Source organism: Molothrus aeneus, chromosome 1, assembly GCF_037042795.1.
Source record: "Molothrus aeneus isolate 106 chromosome 1, BPBGC_Maene_1.0, whole genome shotgun sequence".
Taxonomy (NCBI): domain Eukaryota; kingdom Metazoa; phylum Chordata; class Aves; order Passeriformes; family Icteridae; genus Molothrus; species Molothrus aeneus.
The window spans coordinates 102,139,135-102,163,283 of NC_089646.1; the positions used below are offsets into that span (position 1 = coordinate 102,139,135).

General features: G+C 36.6%; 1 protein-coding gene across 6 annotated transcripts in view; it reads right to left on the reverse strand.

Moving 5' to 3' along the window:
- Nucleotides 1-24,149, reverse strand: part of PTPRM (protein tyrosine phosphatase receptor type M) — a 441,308-nt gene that overhangs the window by 166,315 nt on the left and 250,844 nt on the right. For 3 of the 6 annotated variants that reach the window (XM_066561774.1, XM_066561765.1, XM_066561758.1), the window contains exons 12-14: nucleotides 10,000-10,273; nucleotides 8,827-8,863; nucleotides 3,584-3,658 (exon numbers count right to left, since the gene is read on the reverse strand). In XM_066561774.1, the coding sequence (XP_066417871.1) occupies nucleotides 3,584-3,658; nucleotides 8,827-8,863; nucleotides 10,000-10,273 (386 nt within the window). The remainder of the gene's footprint in view (nucleotides 1-3,583; nucleotides 3,659-8,826; nucleotides 8,864-9,999; nucleotides 10,274-24,149) is intronic. The other 3 variants (XM_066561791.1, XM_066561798.1, XM_066561783.1) reach the window with 1 other exon arrangement.

The following is a 24,149-nucleotide window of genomic DNA, read 5'->3' on the forward strand; positions in this document are numbered from 1 at the left end:
TGAAAAATGTACAATACAGAGCTCTCTCTTGCAGCTGGATGTGTAATTACAATGGGTCGTAAAAAGGGCATTCTATGGAAATCAGTCTTAATAATATCCAGCAAAGTAGTGGCTGCTCCACTAAATCACAAATGGAAATACTTTAATTCAAATACAAGTAGCTCAGACATATTTCAACAATTAAGTAAATGTCTGAAAGAATGAACAGCCTAATCATGATTCCAAGCATGCTATTTTATCAGAATGCAGAGAACAAAATATATGAGGGCCAAGTGAATACCAAATATGGCCAATTTAAACCTATTAGATGAAGTGTCTCTTACAAAATACTGAAACAAACTGGAAATTATTTCAGTATTTCTCAAAAAGATGGATTTTTTATTCAACTTTGAAGTTAAGACCATACATCACATTTTTATGTGGTAAGTTTTCTGATAACATTCTACATGATTTCAATTGAATGTTAAACCATATTTGTTATGAAAACATGGAGACAGTATCATGAGTACTTACTGTGCTTCATGTATACATAATCTTTTTTCCTCACACACAGGAGTAAGATATTAGATATTCTCTGTCTGTTGAAGGACAGGTTCAATTGAGTAGATTTCAAGTTAGTTACTTTTTGTAAGGTAACAGCGAAAGCTAAATGCTTTCCCCCAAATTTGAATTCCTTAGCTACTACATTATTGGATCACTGATAATTATATATTGAGTAAACACTGATTTCCCTGTTTTGGCTTCTAAGAGTCAAAATCTCACAGTTGCTTTTACACTGTGTTATCTTATTCCATAACTCAAGGACAGCTACACTGTAAGTATTTAAGTGCAAGGAAAAGTTCTCTTTGCTACGGGCTGCAGAGGCAACCTGGAGTGGCTGTCAAGATATTTAGGGCAACTAGCCTGTAATTCTTTAAATGGTAGACCTGTTATTTTTATATGAAAAAGGAAGGAGAAAAGAAGGACGAAGAGACATTAATAATGCATTGTTTATCAACTGCACCAGTAAGAGGCAAGACAATGATGACGAGGATGGAGGAAATGAGTGCAAGCAGAACTGGCTTGAAAGCTGAGCTGCATTATCATGATATTTGTGAAGAGGAAGACCTTTCAAATTTGGTAACGATATTCAGGAATGCAGCCAAGATTTTAAATTTTCATTATGCAAGAAGCATCAAGTTCCAATGTAAAGAAACCTGAAAATGCTATCCTTGACCTTCCCACTGCCGCTTATGTATCTCCTCAAATGCTAAAAGATGAAAGTAATTTCTTGATCTCAAATATAAGTACTTTGGTTCTGAGCAAAGAAGTGAGGAAAAAGCACCGAACAGAAAATGCTAAGTGACATTTAACAGTTACAGCTGTAGGGCTTGTGGTAACTACAGTTAGAAACAGCCCCATACTTTCACATAAACAGATCCTTTCACATGGAAATCCTTTCCACAGTCTTGAAATTTATAGGACAAAAATGTGGGGACAATGTGTTTGACTGTCAGGTCCCTCATGTGTGGTCCAGTTTCTGTAAAACTCCTTTAAGAAACCCTTTGTGCTTCTCATGGGTACTGCAGATCCCACTACTGCTGTACTGCCCTGGCATTGAAAAGCCTGCCCTAAGGACCGCTAGACAGGATGTTTTCCTAGAAAAACAGGAATTCTTGTTGCTGTCATGGGACAACCATGTGGGCTGGGTGAGGTTTCTTTGCTTGCTACTGCAGTTGTGGCAAACGAGGAGAAAGATGTTTCTTTCATTTGAGCACAGAGTCTTTCAAACATGAGGTGGGGTTGGGAAGATGATGAGGGTATTTCAAAGGCTTTCTAATACATTGCACAAATAGCTAGAAATGCTGTGGGCAAGTATAATCTGATATGCTCCTTTTCACTACAAAATTAGATTCTGGTAGAACATTTTTATTTTCTTTTCAAGGAAAAGGAAATAAATTTCATAGATCTGACAGACAACCACAGACTGCCAACGCCACCAGTGACAAAGCAATGAAATAAATCCTATGTCAGCCAGCTATCCATATCTCTTTATAGCCAGCTAGCCATATCTCTTTTCTCTCACTGCTAAGTACTGTGGCCATCTTCTTGTGGAACAGGGATGTCTCCAGTGTTACCTGTAGCGACCCAGTTTTGCATTGAAACAAATAAAAAAAACCCAAAACTTGAGAGAACATTTCAATCTCCACATGGCAAAATATAAAAGCTTATTTGAATCCTGTGATAAAGAAATCAAAACTTGAAGTTCAAGGATATGGAAGAGATCCTGTCTCTTCAATGCTTTATTTGAATTGTCAAGTAAAAATTAACTGAGGTATAAATATGTATGCGGACACAGCTTCTGCCAAGCAGCAGTAACAAGAACAAGCTACTTAATGGCATTGTAAGTATGTTATTCTGGTTAGTTCATACATTATTAGAAGATAAAAGTATACCATGCAGCAATTTTGTCTTGATTGACAAGGCAACTTGGGCATTATGGATCACTCAGCTTTATTATTATAACACATACCCCAAAATTAAAAGCTAGAGCGGACATGTCACTAATCCTCTTATCTTAAGCTGAATCATTTAACTGCTTCTTATTTACTGTAGTAGTATCCAGATACCAGACATCTGAACTCGTCTCTTAGGTAACAATGTGCTTTCCCAAGGAACTATGCCAGTATTCTTCAAAAAGGCAAAGATTTATCATACACTAAAAGTTGATAGACTAGGTTTACTTCCCCCATTAGATATTTCACCACTTCAGGTTCTAGAGTTTTTAATAGGTTCTCTTTGAAAATAAAAATGTTTGCAAATCCCTGAAAGGTTTTAGGCACAGGTTTCTTTTCTGACAAAATCAATCATTTCCCCAGGTTCAAAAAGGTTTTCCAGCATATTCTGAGCCATCCTTCGAGCCATATACAGCCTAATAATGGTTCCACTTGAATACTGAGTTTACTTTGACAATTAGATTTTAAATCCTTAAGTCTTGCTCATTCTCATATGTCACATGCTAGGTTGTTTCATTTTAATCCTAGAAGTCATGTATGACATAATAAATAGGAATATTTTTTCTTTATTTTTATTTCTTTCATATTGAAATTTTGCCAGAAAACATGATCTTCCTACCATTACACAGGAAAAAACCCCTGAATCCACTAATACTAGATCTTTGTCCTAACTTGCACATGCAACTTTTGAGCATCAGTTATTTAGAAATTCTAGTGTCTTGATTTAATAACAGAGAAAAAAAAAACCAGGTACACAGATATATATCTATATGCAAACTTTCATTTAATTTATGGATGGAGCAAGACGAGATCTCTTTACAACATGAGGCTTGAAGGAACTCTCCACAGATCACACACACAATGGGCACATGCAGCGGAGTCGTACATACAGGGACGTGTTTGTGAGTTTTGGCGCCAAGCACACCACTGAGTTTAATGGAGCTGAGGAAAAAAAATTATGAACAGAAAGGAACTTTTAACACAGGAAACTGTTCATGAGCAGAGTAGGAAGAAACTGTCAGGGAAAAGGAGCCAAAAAGAAAGAGAGAGAATGGGCATGGTGACTGGTCTGTACTTGAACATCTGACCTGTTAGCTGGTCGTCGCCTGCAGCAGGGGCGATGCGAATGTATGGTGTTGTAAGCTGAGTCACGATTATCGCAGCTAAGGCAAAGGAAGAGTTCCAGGTCAGCATGCATGAGGGAAAAAAAAGCCATACTGAAGCTACGCCAGCAAGAAGAATCTTGGTCAGTCGTTTATTGTCTGAACCTCACAAATGAAAACCAAAAAACTCCCACAAGTTCCTTTTCATCTTTAGTTGTTAGTGTGGTTATTCTGCAAATTAATAAGCTGTCGCGTGTGAACTTCATTCAGGAAAAGGACTCAGAGCACATTATTTACTGCATTTGAGGAAACTGGAGACTCTTTGGCTCTGCCAGTCACAGCACTAAGCTTTCTAAGTGAAAACAAGCTGATCATTCAGAGTAGTCTAATACCAACTTCTCCAAGTAATTTGAGCTAGTTTCATTTTTATTTTCCTATTTCATAATACTACATTTTTCCTACAGTTTTTTAAAGACAATTTTTATGTGAAGCATTTTTGAGCTAGTTAAGATTAACTTTTTCTTGTACCCACTTGGGTTACTGTTCTAAAAATGCATGCACTACCCATATACTTTATGTTCAGCATACAGAGAATGACTGCTCAGAGGTGGCACACCTTTAATTATGTGTGTAACTGTCCCAGGTCTGAGTTTCAAGTTCACAAGAAAAAGCTGAAAACCCTGACTTGTTTACACCCTATATATCCAGAAATAACTAGACTTTTCTGACAGAGTTATAACAACCACTCCCTGCTACAGACAACTGTTACTGTGGCTCACATTAATAAAATTTGTTATTTCTTTGTTTTCCAGCAGTTCTATGATTGCCTCTAAATGGTTAAGCACGCTCTGATACATATATATTAAAGAATATTAAAAAAATTAAAAGGTCAGATCCAACACGATGCAGCTGGAGAATGATGCAAAGAAAAAATATTGGAAAATTAAGGACAAAATTATATGAAAGATCACTCATTTACATAGAACAGCCTGGGTGCTATTAGAAATGTGGCAGTGAGAGAGGAAAATAGATCATCTACCATCTGCAGACAATTAAACTCAAAACTGCTGCTGCATAATATTTGAAAATATCCCTCTGCAACACTGAAATGCAGTGTTGATAGTAGCTTCTAGAGTACTGTTGCTATTGGATTTAAAATATTATAATATCCTTTTCTCTCTCATAATTAATGAAAGCCTTCCAATATTGCAAAATTAGAACAATGATGCCTCCCTCTTGAGAACTGCATTCCTAGGAGATAATCAAGATGTTTCTACCCAGACAGTGTTGTAAGCCATATCAGGAAATATAGTCTTAATATAAATCACAAACCACCACAAAGTTGATAGTAATAAACTTGGAGGAGTTTTGGAATGTTTTCAACTTAGTCTGTTGAGATTTTACAGTCATTTAGCTTGAAGAAAGAGTAGGAATATGAAAGCCATATTTCAAGCAATATATGACAACCTTTATTACCACTGGTACAAAAAGCTATTCTGGATTTTTGTTTGTTTGTTTGTTTAATTATCTTGTCAAAAATAATGGGAGTGGAAACCCTGCAGTCTCCCCATTTGTATATACACCAAATAGTCACAGAGGTCCCAGAAGACTTTCTCTACAGAAAACTGAAATCAGGAGACTCCACATCATAATAATGGGCTGTAAGATCCTTCTACTAACAAAGTCACTGGCAAAGTCTTCCTTTGATTTCATCAGAAGCAGAAGGAGAACTTTCAGCTCTACAAAATCAAACATTCTCATCCTAATTTATATTTGTAATCACTGCAATCAGGATTTTTATATGATCTCTAAAAGAACACATTTAACAGGGTTTCATTTGTAAAAATGTAATGGTCATAAAACAAGATCATTTTTTAAAAGGGTACAAACTGAGCTTGTTTAAAATACACTTGATGGAATGAGAAAGTATTATCTAGGTACTGACCCCAGACATGCATTTGACCCAGCAGAATTAGCCTGCACTTTTCTGGAGATAGGCTGTACTCTTCTAACAGGAAACCTGTCAATATGATAATAAGCTATCTGCTGCACTTGGTCTCTGATACAGCAACAAGGTTTAATGTCTGCCAGTTGAGCACATGCTTGGCAGCAGAGCACATGCATTATTCCTGCTGACATCAACGGGAGGGAAGAGGGTACTCAAGGTACAGAACTGTTCTGCTGGATCTGGGACATGAACATTATGTTTATATTACAGTTACGTATTTTTATTTTTACAAAAAAATTAAAAAGTGTATGGTGGCCCATGGAATGAACACTGCAGGACAGTGATAAAACCAACTCTCAGTGACCTTAAGAAGGTCTTAAGGGCACCAACAACTTTATTATCCGGAGGTGAGATAATTAAAGGGAATATAACAAGCAAGTGGCATCATTCTGCTCGTGACATGTTCTGAATGCCCATACTGGTCCTCAGGGCAGACTTCAAACAGGCTAACCACAATGAGGTGGCTTGGCCAATCTCAGCTGGCTCAGTAGAGCAACTTGAAAGTTACCTTGAGTGACCTTGATCCTAGGAAGGGCTCTTGATCCTAGGAATGGCACAGGCCTTTATCCAGTAAACTACTTACATCTCTACTTTAAGATGGAACAGTTGTGAAGTAGTCAATGAGATTATTCTCTGTGTGCAAAAGCAGGTACATGACTGACTTGATTAGGGCCTAGCTGGTCAGAGCATGGTGCTAGGAACACCAAGGCTGTGGCTTCAATTGCCATATAGGCCACCCACTTAAGAGCTGGATTTGATGATCCCTTGCAATTTAGAATATTCTGTGATTCTGTGAAACCATACGGCTTCTCACAGACATAGTAAAATCCACAGCATGTTTGCTGATTCCAGTTGCCTACACAAGGCTGTAGGTATTTTCAGGATCAGACCTTAATTCAAAAGAAGATTTTACCAGTTTTACACATGAATGTCCTGAAGCACTTCCTCTAGCTCTAAAAGCACCAAACTTGAACTTCTGAAGATAAGAGAAGCCCAGCTGACAAATATTTCAGGAATGTTACCAGTATGTGAAAACTAGATGTGGTACTGGAGAGCGTTCCCAATCTTATTTGTCAGGAGCACTCCAGCACATAAATAGATGGGCATAACAAGCACACAGAACTTAAGTAGCTCACTGTCTAGTAGCTACACTGTATTCTCAAAGCCCAGTGGAAAATGATGCAAGTCTAAGAAATCTGGCAGAATGGTCAGAGCAGCCCTTGCTTACTGGGGCACAATGTGAATGTACAGCGCTGTTCGTGGGGATTAAACAGAAGGAGAGGAGATTGGGAGAGGACAATTTTATGTCTTGTCCCAATGCAGGTATAGAGATTTCTGACCTACACACATAGAGAATTTTTGCTGTTTTCTTCTAATGCAAATGTGGGAGGTCCAGAGAGGACAGAAAGTTCTGCTTTTCCCTTAAGTATCTCAGTTAGATCCAAAGGGAAAACATCTGTGCAGACAGCTACTTTTAATACCATATAAAATATGTCATGGTCTCCATTTAATCTTTTAAAATTAATACAGATTAAAAATATAATACAAGCATTCAGTTTTAAATCATGGAAATCAGTGCTTTACTGTAGCCCCCCAGGAAAATTTTGCACCAGGGACTAAAAATACCATCAAGGCTACCTCTGGTTAAAAAAAAAAAAAGGTCCTCACAACAACCTCTAACATTATTTTATTAAGAAAAAATCAGAAAAATGCTTTCAAAACAGGAATGTAGGGAGATTTTATTAAAATAAAAGCGGCATTTCTCACATCTCCATTGCCAAATGGGTTAGCTCAAAGTAGCTTGTTGCTATGGGAGCTATTCCAATCTATGAAGTTACCCTCGCTTCTCAAATGAGAGAGTAAAAATTTCCAGTCAGTCAAGTAATTTAAATAGTTGAACATCCATAAGTGATCAGGAATACAAATCTTCAAAAAATTTAAAATCCATTCCTCTAATCATCTGTTATGATTTCAGATGTACCCTAGTTCACCCTGATATCTCTGAAGCTACTTGAAAACAATACCAGATTTCACTTGCATCTGGAATTAAACTCTCATCTGTATTATATTTGGGTTGAGTTCAGATATTTGAAAGATTTCTGTGGTTTAGTAAGCAGTCAGTATATTGAAATTAAAACCACTTCCTTTGGTTTGGAAAAGAGAAGAAGCCAGGAATCAGTTCAAACAGGCATGAAAATGTATTTGGCAAATTAGGGAGTATACAAACTTTCAACAGCGGTAACTTTATGCGAATATTTCTGTTAATTTTAAGTAATGACATTCTCATCCCATTTAGACTTAGAGGTGCTGATGAAATTGTGAAGTCTCCATGTAAAGGAAATCATGGTGGAATAAGTTCCATTAGGGATAGTCACTGAGACAATGATCTCCTGCAAGTTGCAGTGGTATAGGGATGAAGCAGTTTTTGTTTCACGCTCTTGCCAGGTGCCCAAACTGCCAGGTGGTATTACCTGCTCCTACTCAGAGCAGCATGTTCTTTCCTGTTCCTCTACTACCATCTCCAAGTCACTTGTACTATCCTACCACTTCTTTTTCAGGTTTTTAAATTGCCACCAGCTAAAGGTACTAAAAAGGTGAGACTACAAAGATAATCACAGATAGATCTAGCCCCCAAAGATAAATAGATCAGCAACATGTTTATCTTTCCCTGTTTGGAGACAAAACCTATAGCCAGTACTGTCTCAATTATACATATTTGTCTCACAAATGGTAGTATCATCTACTGACAGATGAGTAAATATAGCTGATCTGTCTCATTAAAATAAAGAACATGATATCTCCACTTCTCTTTTATACAGCAATTAAGTTAAGGTAATTGCTTACAAGAAAGGGGCAATTTTTCATTACGGATGTATAAGCAGCCAGTATGTACTCTGCAATTGGCAATTTTACAACTCTACTATATAAATACATATATATAGGTATGTAAGTGAGATCATATAAAAACCCAGAGAATATATTTTAAAAGCCCAGTGTTCAAGCAGACAACCAGAAGTAATTAATAAATTTATGATTACAAACAAACAAACAAGTAAATTTCGTAAATCTCAGCTAAGGATGCAAATGATTCTATGAAAATTCTATAATATGTTTAGTGATCTGTTTTAGCAATATAAACACTTCTGGAAGTTTCCAAACACCATGTGAAGGGAAGGTCAACAAGCTGAAGTACAGAATACATGACATAATCCAAACATACCTTTTGTGGCTACCCTGACGCAGTCGATTTTAGTTTCCTGTGTCAAACAAAGAGGAAAAAGGTCACATCTTGTGTTTCTAGACAGAGAAAGTCATCCATTATCCTATTCTTAAAAGTACTGATAAAATGTCAGAGCAGAATGTGCCTTAGTCCATATTTAACTGCTTATTAGCTAACTCCAAAGTGCTTTCATAACATGGACAAGCACTGCTTGGGTATGGTATGTAAACATTTCACTTAAGATTCCTCTAAAAGTAGAAAATGTGAAAGATATTTGTAGGAGCACAGGCAAGTGTTCAGCTTTTTAACTGGCAACATAATGACCTTGGGAGATTTTTCTTTTTCTTACAGAAAGTATAGTTTGAGGCATCATGTTAGACAACGTTAGGAAGAAAAAATAATCAATGGTGTTTCACATTTGTGCACTGTCGGTGCACTGTGAATGAGGGAGCATTATGGTTTCTGGCAGAAAACATTTCCAGGCTGTCAGCACAGACAGCCAAAGCTTATCAAGAATTGAAGGGCTCTGGGTAGGTCTGTCCAGGAAATGAAAAACAATTCCAGGAAGAATTAGTCTGATGAAACATGATCTGTGAGGATCTTTTTACACACTTTTCATTTCAGTTCCATCTACTTCGTTTCTTCATTTTCCTTTTACTTTGTTTGCAGAAAGGGACAAAAAAAAAGTGATTTCTAATTCAATCAGGACAACTGAATGAGAAAAAGGGAGATCAAGATATTACAAACCAAGGTAACAGGACTGGACACGCCAAGACAGATGTGCTAAACCCCACAATCGTGTTTGGCTTAAATGTAATGAAAGAAATCACAACATTTTCTTGTTCAAAGCAAGAAAAAAAACAAAAAAGGAAGAAAAAAAGCCAGTCAAACACAGTCACTGGACAGCTTTTAGCTAATAAGACAGAATGGTAATATACTACTTTGCCTGCTCACTACTGACAAAACGTGTGGTTTTCCCCTCCTCTTTCCTGTAACCTTTAATCATTAAGCAATATTGTGTTAGGAAAACTGCTATTTTTTAAAGTCAGTGTGTTAAATTTCACTGTTACTTCATTTTCTCATTAGCAACTAAACTGGGCATCCTGCTAGTTGATGCCAATCATTAATTTACACACAAACACTGTATAAAATCATGCCTGTTGCAAGACCTACCCCATTGGCTCTGCTAGCAGCTTGGAAATAGATGCTGTAGCTCTTATGAGGAAGAAGAGGAGTATTCCAGAAACCACTGTATGTTTTGTTATCACCAATAGTAAAAGGCTGAGCAGCTAGTAAACCATTGGCTGGAATCTCTGCAGCAAAGTAGTACTGGGAATTCAAGAGTGAGGCATTCTGGAAATGAATGGGCACTGGGTAGCACTTTAGGATTTCAGTTGTCTTTTTGGTCCTCCGTGGGCGCTCTTCCTCAACAACGATTTGATAGACACTAAGAGAGTAGAAAAGAAAGAAGAAAAGAAACAGTGGTTATTTTAAAACTTGGGCAGTCAAACCATCCTAAAACCATAACAGTGGAGTATTTACTGAAAAAAAACAACTGTTAAAAGAAAAGAACACAGGAAAAAAAAAAGACGTTTTAATATTCAGGTGTATAAGTCTGTGGAATAGATTCATGCTTTCAAATTAATTTTGTTCTGGAAAGACAAAAATAGCCATACACATCACAGCTTTTCACACAAGAGAATGCACAGCACATTTTCCTGTTTAAACTCTGGTACAGAAAAAGTTTGTTTAATCAGTGCTAAAATGTGAAATTAAGTATTATTTTGTTCACCAAAGCAAGCATAAAGCTATAGAGTCCCTTCTCTAACCTGTTATCTTACCTAAATGAAATTAAATTAGTACTGAGATTAAAATGAAGACATAAATTACAGAGAGACAGGGATCAGTATTTGCTTAACTGTTGACATTATAAGTATTTATAAAAGCACAAAGCAAAATTTCAGTGGCATATTGACTACTGCTGAGCAAGTATAAAACACTTTTTGATAACACTATTATCACTCAGCAAAGCACTTTCACACATCTCATAGATAACCATATTTTTCAGTTTCTGCATTCTGCAAAGCAAGTCAGTTTGCACTTGCAGTCTCTGTTGTACTGAGACCTACAGAGAACAGTCCATCTCTCTCCACTGTAAAGGTGCTATGGACATTCAAACAGGAACAAAGAAATTGCAATTTCTGCTGTATATGCAAACAGTGTAATCATTATACCCTTGCAGTTGCTGTAAAAGACTCAGTCAGTGCTTTTAAATTTGTGATGTGGGAAGTCCATGTCTCTAAAGAGGACTGGCTTACAAGTTTAGTGCTTCACTGGGGACCAGTGATTCTTAATCAGTATTTGTCTCCTGGAATCTTGAATCCCAGTAAACAAGTCAGACTAGATAATTGACGTCAAAGTGGCAATGTGTCCACATTTCTGTGTATCATCTACATTCAGTAACACTTTATGATCTTTCAAGTTGACAGTTCATAAAAAACAGCAATCTCTGCATAGGAAGCTTCTTGAAGATGAAATATCCACAGAGTCTTCTGATGTGTTACTGTTCCTGCCATCTGTAGGTAGAGAATTATGTTTACATAAGATTCTGCCCAAAATACAGGGACACATGGGCTGAGCTTCTGCAGGACCATCTCAGTCTGGACCCAACAGGGTTTATTGGCTTAGTCACATCCCTGAACAGCTGTGGCTACTTCCCTTCTAGAGGCAAACCTGATTTAGAAATAAAGTTATGAACTGTCCAATGACAGGAGGGATGGTGCTTTAAGCAAACTGGAAGGGAAGGCATCCCTTGACCAGATTAGGGTCAAAACTAGATGATCTTTAAGGTCCCTTCCAACCCAAACCATTCCATAATTCTAGGACACCACCATTTAAGGCCTGCAGACTTTTTATAGTCAAATATCACCAAGGGGCAGAAAATGCCAATTTTCTTGACCATCTTACTGGTTTTTTACCAGACTTACTGATCATGTGCCACAGACCTTGTTGACTGTATTTTTAAGATCTAGCATCTCCAGTAGAAGATGCTGGACTTCTATGGTCACAAAAAATGCCCACAAAGTTAACACTGAGAATGCACCTTTCCTTCTGCCCGATTTAGACTTTCAATATGGTGGAGCTTTAGCTCAGTGTTAACATATTTAAACCTATCTGCCTTCATGAAGGTGTCCACACATCTACAGTTCCAAGAGACCTGAGCAGAAAGAAAGTGTCCACTTACAGGTCAACCTAATTCCTTCTCAGACTCCATTGATTATAATAACTAAATACTCAGCTCACATGTAGACATCTCAAAGTGGACACTCAAATTTAAATGTTTTAATTTAATGCTGAACTTCACGCAGAAATCTAACCATGCATAAATTTAGTACAGTCAGGGACAGAGGAATGTCTTGAGGGTTCACTTGAAGGCCTCTGCTTGTACATTTTGCAGCTCTGTGCAACAAGAGATATTCTGCTTCATATCAAGCAGAAACATTTTCATTAGTTGATTAATTCCATGCTGAGTAGTAAATGAAGGTCAATCCACAGCAATGTTTCTTTGATCCTGTGGGAACTGATTTTTACTGATTTGTAAAAAACCTAGCCAGAGAATATCTACATTAAAACCTTGGTTCTTTTCTTACAAATCAATTTTTGACATGATTTTCACAATTAATTTTCTAGAACAAAATAGAGTTGCTTAGAACTCGGACTCCAAGCTACTTTGAAGACAGCGTGTTGCCTCCTCTAACTATTAATTTGCAATATTAATCTACAATAAATACCATTTGCAAACTCAAATGTAGTATTGGAAAAAAATGCAAAAGGTGAAGTAAACATTTATTCTTGCAAGATAGTGGAGCTGGGTATGCTTGCCTAATACTGCAGCAAATATAAGAATCCAGTAGTTTCACTAAGCATGATGGATAGTAAACTAAGTCACTTCCTCCTTGAAGCAGGCCTGAATATAAGACGTACATCAGACCAGATGAGATAATATGACTTGTTTCAGTACTGAAATGAGGATTCTCTTAATTTTTCACTCAGTGATTAAAGCTAAAGACAGAAGACATTGTAGAAACAAATCTGTCATTAAAATGCTCCTTTTTCTGAGGTAAATCCGTATTTATTTCTACTACATACACTACTCCTTGTATACCTTTTAGATGCCTACCATTTACTCATTTTCAGATACTTTAAAATAAGAAGTAAGTTGACTGGAGCAATTTCAAACTCAAAATGTCTTTTAATCCTTACTCCACAAGACAAATTAGATTTGCAAGCATCTAGACCTCAAATCTATTTGCTCTTTAATAATTTAAGCACTGAAAGGTCAAACAACTCTTTTCTGTTCCCCTTCATCAAAGTCCAAGTGCTAATGAAAAATAACTAAATCCTATCTGCTGGCCAATTTCCACACACTGCTGTTTCTCTGATGTAAATTAACACATTATGAGCACCTGGGTCAATGGAAACCTGACAGAATTTTACCAGTGATACTTTTTACATTTGTACAAATGAGATCATCTTGCTAATGAATTTTACAAAATTACCCCAATTACAATTATAATCCAAAAGCTTTCTCTAGGTCTTAGAATTAATATTACTTTCTTTAATATGTAACAGCTGGACTGCCTGAAAAGGGTTCAAGCTCAGTGAATTGAGCTAGCACTGTGCCACGACTCTACTATTTCTGTTACGTATTAGTCAGATTTCTGGTTTGTTTGAAGTTGAATTATTCCTTTTCCACACCTCTGCATTTCAGAGAATAAAGTCTCCTTACCTGTAATCCTGAAAACAAGTTCTACACTACACTGAAATGTGCTAAAAGCATATCGGTTATCAGCAGCATTTAGACTGATTTTCCAGAAGCAAAGAAATGTAATTTAAGTATAATTCATGTTACACTGTTCTACTATAGAATTTCAATGCCTTGGAAATTAAATTCAAAATTTATTTTTAAAAATTAATAGTTCGTTGCTGCATTGGGAAAGGAACACATGGCAGTTATTTTTAACCTAGGATTCAAACGCTTCAAATTTGGGGATTAAAAAGGTGTTTGGGAAAAGAAAAAAATTATATTATTTTTACACTGCTTTTTATTCTAACAATTCCAAATCAGTTCCAAATTTAAATGATTGTGCAAAGATACAGATCTGAACACTGTACTTTAATTATTGTAAGAAATTAAATATAGCATGTCTCTCAGATATTTATTGAATTTAGATTGCTTAAATTGGAATGGTGTGTCAATGTCTGAAAAATTCACTAATTTTTTTTCAGAGCTGAAAAAGAGACATGAAAGCAGAAAGAAAACCATATTAGCATGGTAATAAAAGATACTCAGAGTACTTAGACAAATGACAATCTCAAAGAAGACTTAAGTATATATATAGTCTTAACTACATGAAATGATGGGTTTTGGTAATCTCCTGAATCAGGACATTACTCCACAATACTGGAAAGCTGTAAATCAAATTTTAATGAATCAAAGTCTCATTCAAAGTTACAGAATAACTTTCCAAGAAGGACCTATTGGATGCAAACGTAGACTTTAGAAGTCTTCATACAGGAGTAGGTACATGTACATACTTAACATGTACAATCTAGGCATTTATTGAAACTTATTAATCTATAATTACACCTAATTCCAAAGTAATTCCAAATTGCAAACAAAGGGAAAACAAGCTTGATTACTTCATTATTGAACTGTCAGCTCTATTTTGTCTCTCTAAAACACTCTTGATGCTTTATATAACGAAAGCATTAAAGAAATTTTTAGAATTAATTTCACAGAAGGGAGATGGCCTAAGAAACTGAATATAGACAAAGACTATCTGAATTTATTTACTAGTCTCAATACAGCTGCTGTGTGTGATCCTAGGCAAGTCAATGAACTATTATGAGCCTCAGAAATCCAGTTGTAAAATAAGAATAAGAAATTTTCTTATTCCTGCATCAACTGTTTAAAATCTCTTTGAATTCTTATTATCCTTGATTCCCCCCGCCCCCCGCAAGAAATCCACAAAGCCTGCAAAGCTCTTAAGGTCCACTAGGAGTGCTCTAATAAGCTGTGTAAACTGTTGGGCTACCTTTGCAGACTGTCATGGTAACACTCTGGAGCCTAATTTGAAGTTTTCTGCTCACTGCTATAAGTTCATGCTTTATTAGAAATATAGAAAACTGGTACTTTTATAGATCTATTTCTGTATTTTGACTTGCATGCTTACTTTGTTTTAATGCTTACCGAGTCAAACAATAGAATAACCCTTAATCTACATATTGACCATTATTTCAGTTATTCCCACAGCCCTATTTATCTGCATGCTAGACTCACTTTACTGCATTTTTCTACTAAAATACCAGTTCCAATAGAGGGCAAAATTAAGAAACCCAAACCCCACCCCATTATCACAGCTCTTAAGTCCATGAAGGACCTGATTGCTCAAACCATAAGAGTCCCCACAGTTTGTAGGGGGGAAATCTTCTGTAGACCCTGAAAAATCTTCTATCGTACTGCCATTAAGACTTTTTAAATGAATCAGTTGTTTTGTTCATGCTTTGTATCTAAAACTTCATATATCTTTACTTATCATGTGTTATGCAATTTTATTGCCTAATATTGCATCTTGAAAAGAATACAGCCTTTGGACAGTTTTTTCTGTATAATATGCAACATAATTTCATCTCTGTCATCAGCTGTCTCTGACATGGTCACATCATATTTATATGGATTAACACTGGAGATACATATCTTTTTCTCCATGCCCTTATAATGCACTAGATTCTTGTAATTCATCCTGTAACTTCAAATTTTACAGTTCTAGAAATTATATGTAATTACACATATGTAATGCACCTTGAAATGGAAGAGGGAAATTACTCTTTAAAGGACAGGAATTAATAATTTATGGTTAGCAGGCAAATAGAAAAAGGCTACAAGAAATTGCCACTAACTCTCCCCCTACTGTGCAAGAGCCTTATTTATTATAAGTGGATTAAACAAAGGTGATGCACAGCCCCTGATTTATCAGGTGTCTCACCATCACAGCTACACAGGCTTTGCCAGTGGGTGAGGAGTTCTAGCAACACCTAATATACAGTGAATAAAATATACTCTGTGTGCAGTCATTTCCAGAACGGATTCAACGCCAGAGAACCAGCTGAATAGCAGTCCTGTCCTGCTGACCACTGTCCCTGTGACCACTTTGCATATTTTATCAAAGGGGAAGCACACATGGTTCAGCTGTGGACTAGTGGTAAGACCAGGGAGTTTTTGATTAGCAGCAGGACAAATGAGTGTACCTACTAATGATGGAGAAGTCTGTTTAAGGTAGACACCTCTATTTCAGGGACATTTTATTTGGGGGATCAGAGATTTTCTGGGCTTTATGCAACAATGCCAACAAGTATTTTTAAAATCATACATTAATATGTAATTTATATGGGGGGGGGGGAGAAGTGATTTAGGCAATGCCACAAGTAATATTTACGCAACACATAATCATCAAAATTCTTGTAATTTTTCCCATTTAAGCACTTGACATACTAGTGTTAGAGGTGTATGTCCTGTTTCTTTGGGTGAGCAAAGGGAAATCCTTATAGCTTTTTGGAGTGAAGGGAATCTTAAATCCTTTTAACTTTTTGTTTGCATCTTTACTTGAAGCTAGGAGGTTCCATGTAAACAAAAGCTTCACCATTCTTTGGCAGGTTTCTAATGCTGAGGAACAGTTGTTGCCTCACAAATGTAGAAAAGGTGCCAAGTAAATAAAATACTTTGTGCTACCAGCCTGTTCAAACTTGAATGGAATGATTCCACTTTCACACCTGCCTTTATTTACTATCTTTGCAGGTCAAGAGATAAGTCTGGTTAGAGTCTCCAAGGCAGGGCCTTTCTAAATTCTCAGGAAATCCTATTACTGGCACCTGACATTTTCAGCCCATGGGGGGAAAAAATAAAATTCAAGGAATCTTTTGGAATCAGACCTGGCATGAACACAAGACAGACTAATATTATACAACACCTCCGTTGTCATGCAAGGAGCCCTATTTCTCAGATCAATCACAGCAGAAATACCTAAACAGCTGTAAAGGAGAAGATAAGACAGCTTAGGTTCAGTCCCTAGAGATAGTGCCAAATGTAAACTCTCAGGTGTCGTAATGAGCTTTATCTTCACAGACCCAAGTCCACTGGGGAACAGTATCTGGTTTTTAATGTAAAACTCCTAAGCTGCTTTGCGACTGCCCAACTCTTTTGTATGGATGGTCTCAAAGACTTAAAAGTCAGCATTTACAAAGGAGATTTTCTGGGGAAAATACATCCAAGCAAACCTCTCCTTAGCATTCCTGTGGTTTTATACAGGAAATCCTGACAATTTTTCAAATGGAAAGCATTATGTCACTGGAAGTTAAAGATATTTCGCTTGTTCTTTCCTCTAAGGACAGTCACCAGGGAAGGATATGACAACAGGTTCAATTCCCTTGAGAAGGAAAGCATTTGCTACATAGTATCTCAACTGAAGTAGAGACAGATATGCTCTGAAAACAGTAATTTAATGGCCACCATAAGTTCATAACACTTTCAAATTCTTTTTTCCAGATGCAGAAGAAAGAATAAATTTCTCTTTTGCAAATCTGGACTCCCTAGGATTTAAGGGACCCATGAGAGCTTTGGCTCAGAAAATTGCATGAAGAAAATCTGCAGGGAAAAGGAGACAGCGATGCATGCTCCCTCCACTTTCCAGGGGCCAGATGGGTGCCACCTAGGCCTGATGACACTGGGTGTTTAACTTTTTGTGTTATTTCCTAGTACAGAGAATTCATTGTTTTAGAGAATCTAAGCACACTTGTCAGGGGCAGAGAGTGTCCAGCAAAGAGTGCCCATCTTCAGCCTTGTAACTGCAGGCAACCATAATACCTTTCATGAAACCTTTCTGAAATGTTTCTGCCTTTAGATTCAGTCATCACAAATGACAATCCAAACTGCAGTTTTGTTTTGTTAGTAGAGAAGGGGAGAGAGAGTGAAAAATCTTACAAGAATTTCAGTTTGTAATACTTTGTTATTTAGCGGGACAATAAAGACTGTGGCAGTAGATAATCTGTACTTGGTTTTACAACATATAGCCTGCTAATGGACTGCAGTTTTAACTTTGTCCCATCCATCCTTTGCGAAAAATCAATAAATTCAATACATATGCTAGACTACACTTGTTCAAAAGAAGTATTAGTTTACTATTGAAACAGCATATTAAAATTTATAAGACCCATTTGCCCAACAAGTATATAAGTAGTGGTTAGACATAACGCCAACAATAATTGTGGCACAAGAGAATGCTCTGTTGTTATTGTGAACTGGCAAGGGAATCAAAACTGCTCTCTCAACCCTCCCAACGCCCCCAATCCTTGATGAAATGTTTTTTTTTTTCTCCCTGGTTATACCACTGCATGGTTAATTATCACACCCAACTAGGACTTGGCAGTGTTGTTACTGCACTGGCCTAGAAGAGTGACTGCTATAATTGCCACAAACAGGATGACAAAAACGACAGGACGCAACTATGTTTTCACAATTGTTATGTACATTGCTACACCTGAAATTCCTTCATCATCAGTTTCCCCAGCCCTGTTCTCCCAGGAGCTGAATACTGCCCTGTACTGATATGATCCATCTGATGAGACACGAAGTCTTAGCAATTCTGCATACTTAGAAATAACCACCTAATTCTACATTTCTTTTTCCAAGACACCTCTTTGTTATTTTGCGGGGGAAGTTTTTAATTATTGTTTCTTCTGCTGAAAAAATTAAATGTTCTAAAATATTGCAGGCCACAAAACCCCGCCATGATCAGAAACATATTTTTTCTGAAACACTTAAAACTTCACTGTGGCTTGTACTCTCCATACTTAATACAGATTTATGTATTTGGCTGCTCTTCCTTCAAACTCAAAAATGTCAAGAAAATATATAAATTTTGTACACAGTCTGTAGACCTGCACAATACAAAATGAGTACAAAATGTAAATGAAATTAAGCCTGCTTAAAATAGTACTGTTTCACAAGGAGTTCAAAGCAGTTTTCTACAGGTGTAAGTAATATGGCACAAGAAAGAATTTGGCTCTAGATTCATAATTTATTTCAGCTATTAAATGCTGGACAAGAAAAGGACATCTTTGATTACAGAGCTCCCCTAATGTGCCCCATACATTACCAATGAGATCAATCTGCTAAATACAGGCTGCAAGTGACAAACTAAGAGGGGCACCAGAATCCTGGAAATGTATTTTGGTGGTGGTGGTTTTTTGGTGGTTTTTTCCCCCTTGGGTGTTTTGGTTTTTTTTGGGATTTTTTTTGTGGGTTTTTTTTTGTTTGTTTGTTTTGTTTTTTCTTTTTTGTTTTTTTTTTTTTTTTTACAGAAAAAAAAGAAATATTGCAGACAAGTAATTGTGCATATGAAAAGAGAAAGAGAAAAAACAAAACTAGAAAAAGACTGAAATATTCAAGAATACAAAAGTTTACACAAGGCAGAAATGTAGAGAAGAAAAGAAGAAAGTAACAGATAATGTACTGAAAACAGCTTGACATGTATCATCCTGTTTGGTAAATAAGAAGTGAAAATAAAAAGCAGTAGTAGGAAAGATAAAATAAAAATGAAGTCTCTCTAATACAGACACACTTTAAACAAAACATTTTTAACAACTTACACCGAGCTACTTTTTTATAAATTACACACGGTGTTTGCAAAAGATTTTTGATTTCATAGCTATATTACAAAATCAAATACCTTTTACAAACAAATTGTGCATAATTTATAAAATTAATTTATTTCATAATAGAGCTGAAAAATCTTATTATGTACTTTCTTAAGATTGGGGGGGGGGGGATTTTTATACAAGAACTACTGCCTAAAAGATCTCTTTACACTCACTGTGATTTACTGAGCATTTTTTTAAATTGCTCTACCAACTGACACTGGACTTCTTCCATAAATAACTCTGGTAAATGTAACCTTATAATCTTTTTGGTAGGTATGCCACCATTTACTTTTTGACAGCAATAAAACATCTCTGCTGACAGCTCTTTCATGATAAAGGGACAAAAATATCCCATTTACATTGACCAGGTACTGGGTTTTTTAAAGGCCATTTGAAACAGAAGATGCATCAAAGCCTTATAAATAGACTAAGACACTACAAGTTTTACTGCAAGAAATCCAGAATGCTGCAATCCCATCTCTATTCCACATGTCATCTGTGATACCCAGCTCCCACCTTCAATATGCTCAGCTCCTTTTAGTATCTCCCAAACACTGTCTGGAAAAGAGGAGACACATGCTGTGACTGCTTCTGGGCTCCATCCTGGCCTGCTGGTATGAGAATTGTAGCTCTCTGCTGATGGCCCACATGAAATGAACTAACTCATACTCTAACACAGCCTAACCCTCCAGATGCCAATCTGGGTCTTTCACAGAGATGCCAAAGTATGTGAGAAACTCACTATTTATGCAACATTCAAATTATTGCTTGAAAATTTCCAAGAGGTCCTCTATGAATGAGGGATGGAAGAAACATACAGGCAGATGAACAGGATGATACTTAAGACTTCTTTTCTTAGGAAACCAGGAAAAAAGTCAAGTGTAAGCTTTAACTTATTTATGAGTTAGAAAGTTTAATTCTAATCTTGGACATGTAATATAGCACACAGAAGACAAGGAGTACTCCCTTTCTTCATTTTACCAGTAAAAAGTTTTATTCCTACTGAGTAATGACTCAGTCCCTCTAGGAACCAGATACTATTGATCTCACTCCACAAGGCTTTATGCTCTTAATTTAAACCCAAGCAGCAATATCACTAACTTCAATGATGCTGGTCTAAACTGAACTAACCTAAAGCTTTAGATCCTCCAGGGCTTTGAGACCAAGCAGTAAAAAACAGGGATGCCTCCTCCTTTCTTTATGCTCTTCTTGCAACTTGCCTTTAAAATGAATGCAAACCACAGAGAGATTGTGAGGTTACTAATTCCACAAAATAGTCCACAAAGCCACTATTCTGAGATCTTCTCGTGGTGAACATGAAAAACTGAATAAAAAATAAATAAATATTTTTCAGAGAGTGAGCTATACATTCAGCTGCTTATTACGCCACTCCCCATCATTGCAAATTTGTTTACAATCATATACAGGTATCTTTTCCTCTTCTTCTCTAGAGTATTTCCAGTTATTTTAACTTGAGATACAGGAATGGAGAAAGCATGATATATTGACTTGCAGAAAGCTAAACAGATTGTCCCTACCTCCAGCAGAAATAAAACTGTGCTCTCATCAGCATTGATCCCCATGGCTTGACTACCTAGCCCATCCTCCCCACCACAGCAAGGCTCCAGATTTCTGCAGCCAGAAACACACTGCACTTCCTCTCCTGACCATGTGAGGAGGCTTACCTCCTCTTCATCTTTGCAACAGAGCTCTCCCTTGGGGAACAAGGGCCTACTCATTCCCTAAGAAACTTCGGTGTGTACAAACAACTAAAAATAATTTAAAAAGAAAGTTGCAGGTATAGATTTCAAGAGGTTATTTCTGCTGTTAACAATGAACAAACCATTTCAACTGAAGAGCTTGTTCTGTACCGTCCTGCTACTGATCTGCTCTTAACTGGAGTACTTTCTTTCAGTAATCACCTCTTCAAATCAAAGCCATGAGGGGAGAAGGAAGAGAGTGAGAGGGAGATGGGGAGCAAGAGGGATGCAGAGGAAAAAAGGGAGAGACTGAGAGGGAGAGGCAGAGGGGGTGGGAGACTTCTGTGTAAAATACTGCTGAGAAGAGGAAGGCCAGTTAGTCACAAGTTATGTGGGAAGTTTTTATAATGAAAACAACCCATCATCAAAGTTACTTAGCTTTATGAAATATTTCTCTCCAATCTTGTTTACAGATATTTATATGATAAGACTCCATCTTTTTCTCCATCTTTCAAAATTTGTATTAAAAAAAAACTTATTTCCATCAGAATAGCTTAGAGTAACACCCACAATCTCCTTAGTATGCAGAGTAGCACAAAGAAATCATTTTGGTTTATTCCAGTTTAAAGGACAAATAGCAAATCAACTTAGATGTTCAGATTTTTACATTTGTCATGCTGTGGAGGTGTTTGTGCTTAGCTGAGATCAGAGGACAGTGTGTAACTCTTAGCACAAAGAGCGTATGACCTAAACTGGTCTTGCTCATAAAATATAATAATGAAAACAGTTAATAACTGGTCTTGCAAAGACCATTTTTGTTAGATGCCACATGTCTGATATAACCACACAACACTGAATATTTCAGTCTTGTAACTTTTAATTTCTCTTTGTCCTGGCTTGATCAAGATAAGATCAGTTCTAAATTGCTTTGGAATATTAGCTGGGTGCCACAAACTTATTTTGTATTCTCTCAACCATAACTCATTACATGGAACTTGCCTGGCATCAATAAGTCACTGTGGCTTTTGTGTGTGTACGCGTGTGTGGGAGCGTGCGTGTGGCTCAATGCCCTGCTGCTAGGCTATTTAGTGATAAAATCTGATATAATAAAATATTAATTACAGCTGAAAGGTTGGGTGAGAAATATGAACTCAATTACAGTCCCACATTGTGAACAAAGGGCACGGTGAAAAAATCCTTTAGTTATAGATGTTTGGGATAATAAAAGAACAACTAGAACATTAGACTCAAACTGAGGGCTCCCTAAAAGGCCACCTGTTACTAATCTTCACATCAGGCAAAGAATTTCAAGTAAATTAGGTCAAGATGAAAGACTTTTCCTGCTGATTTTTTTACTTAACTAATTTAAAGCTTTATCTGAGTATTTTTTCTTTGATGTCACTAAAATTTAGTAATTAGAAATTTGTAACAAGCACAAGGACACAGCAATTGTAATGAAAGTTTAGATATCATATATAGTATGCAAAATGATCACCTTAGATTGTGTCAAGAATTAGCAGTTTATTCTAGAACTCTTAATTTCAGTCAGATTGCCAGTTTCTCAGAAGTGTAAGCTGATGTGGTTATACCATCTTAGAAATCCTCTTTTTTGGTTTGTTTGTTTTTCAAAAAATACCAGCAGTGGAATATGAGTTATTCTAAGACTTCTTAATACATACATTTTTGTTCATTGGTTTGATTTACCCGAGTGTGAAGTCAGATGCATCACCAAAGACTTAACAGAATGTGACCAGATTGCAAACAAGCAAAACTGTGATCCAAAGTTAGTCCAAATCAAATAATGCGACCTTGAAATCCTATGCTTAGTAGCAAATCATAAGAACTGAGAAATCTTATCTATTACTGCAGGCTAAAATGTGCTATTAGATCATAAAATAAGATTTTCCTTGTCGGATGAACTGTGTTCTCTATAAACATTGTTTTCTATTTCAACAAATTTTGCTGAAACTATGGCAATATATTTTGGTACCAAGCCAGAAAACAGATTTCCAATGAATTTACATTTATGACACTTGGAACAATCCAAAGACCATTTCAAAGCTTCTTAATCAGCTTTATGTTCTTTGCTTAATTTCTTTTTAAAAAGAACACAGAAAAATGATAAGTTCATAAGTATAAGATAAAAGTATCTTGGTACAGCAAGCAAAGTGCTTTTATAAGCCAATATTACATCATTTAACTCACCAGTTTTCAGGTTGCCAAAGGCAATTTACTGAACAACAGGGAAGCATGGAAAAAGGAGTAAAGTCTTGTCACAGTTTAAAATAAATTAAAGAAAGCAAAACTGTCTAAAATAATTTAGTCTAAAAAAGAACAAAGTTAGAAGGGATCTGAAGGAAATATTCAAAATGGAAAGCCATGTCAGGGCTGGCTGTTTCTTTCTTTTCAATCTGTCACAGAGAAAGAAAATGCTGATGCACAATGGTACTGCAGTACAGATCAATGAAGAAGATACAAAAGAAAATTCCAGGAGTCTGAACACATGCAAACCAATACGCAACAATCTGCAAGATCACACAGCCCATCTTACCAGAATCAGAAGAATCACTTCTGCAAGTGTAGGTCTAACTTTCTGATACTCAAAGATAGCTCACTGCTGCTTGAAAATTGCTTATGACTGGAATGCAACACACCTTCAGCTCTACAACACACCTTCAGCTCCAGCAAAGTTGTTGATGGCACCCAAAGCATCACATTCCACCTGGTTCCATCCTGCTATGTGAGGCAGGGAGCAATGAAGAAACAGACTAAGTGCTTTTCTTACAATAGAATATGACAGAATGCTGTTACCCTTTCTTCACAAATTATGTAGAAAATAGATCTAGCAAGGTCTGAATGACCAGT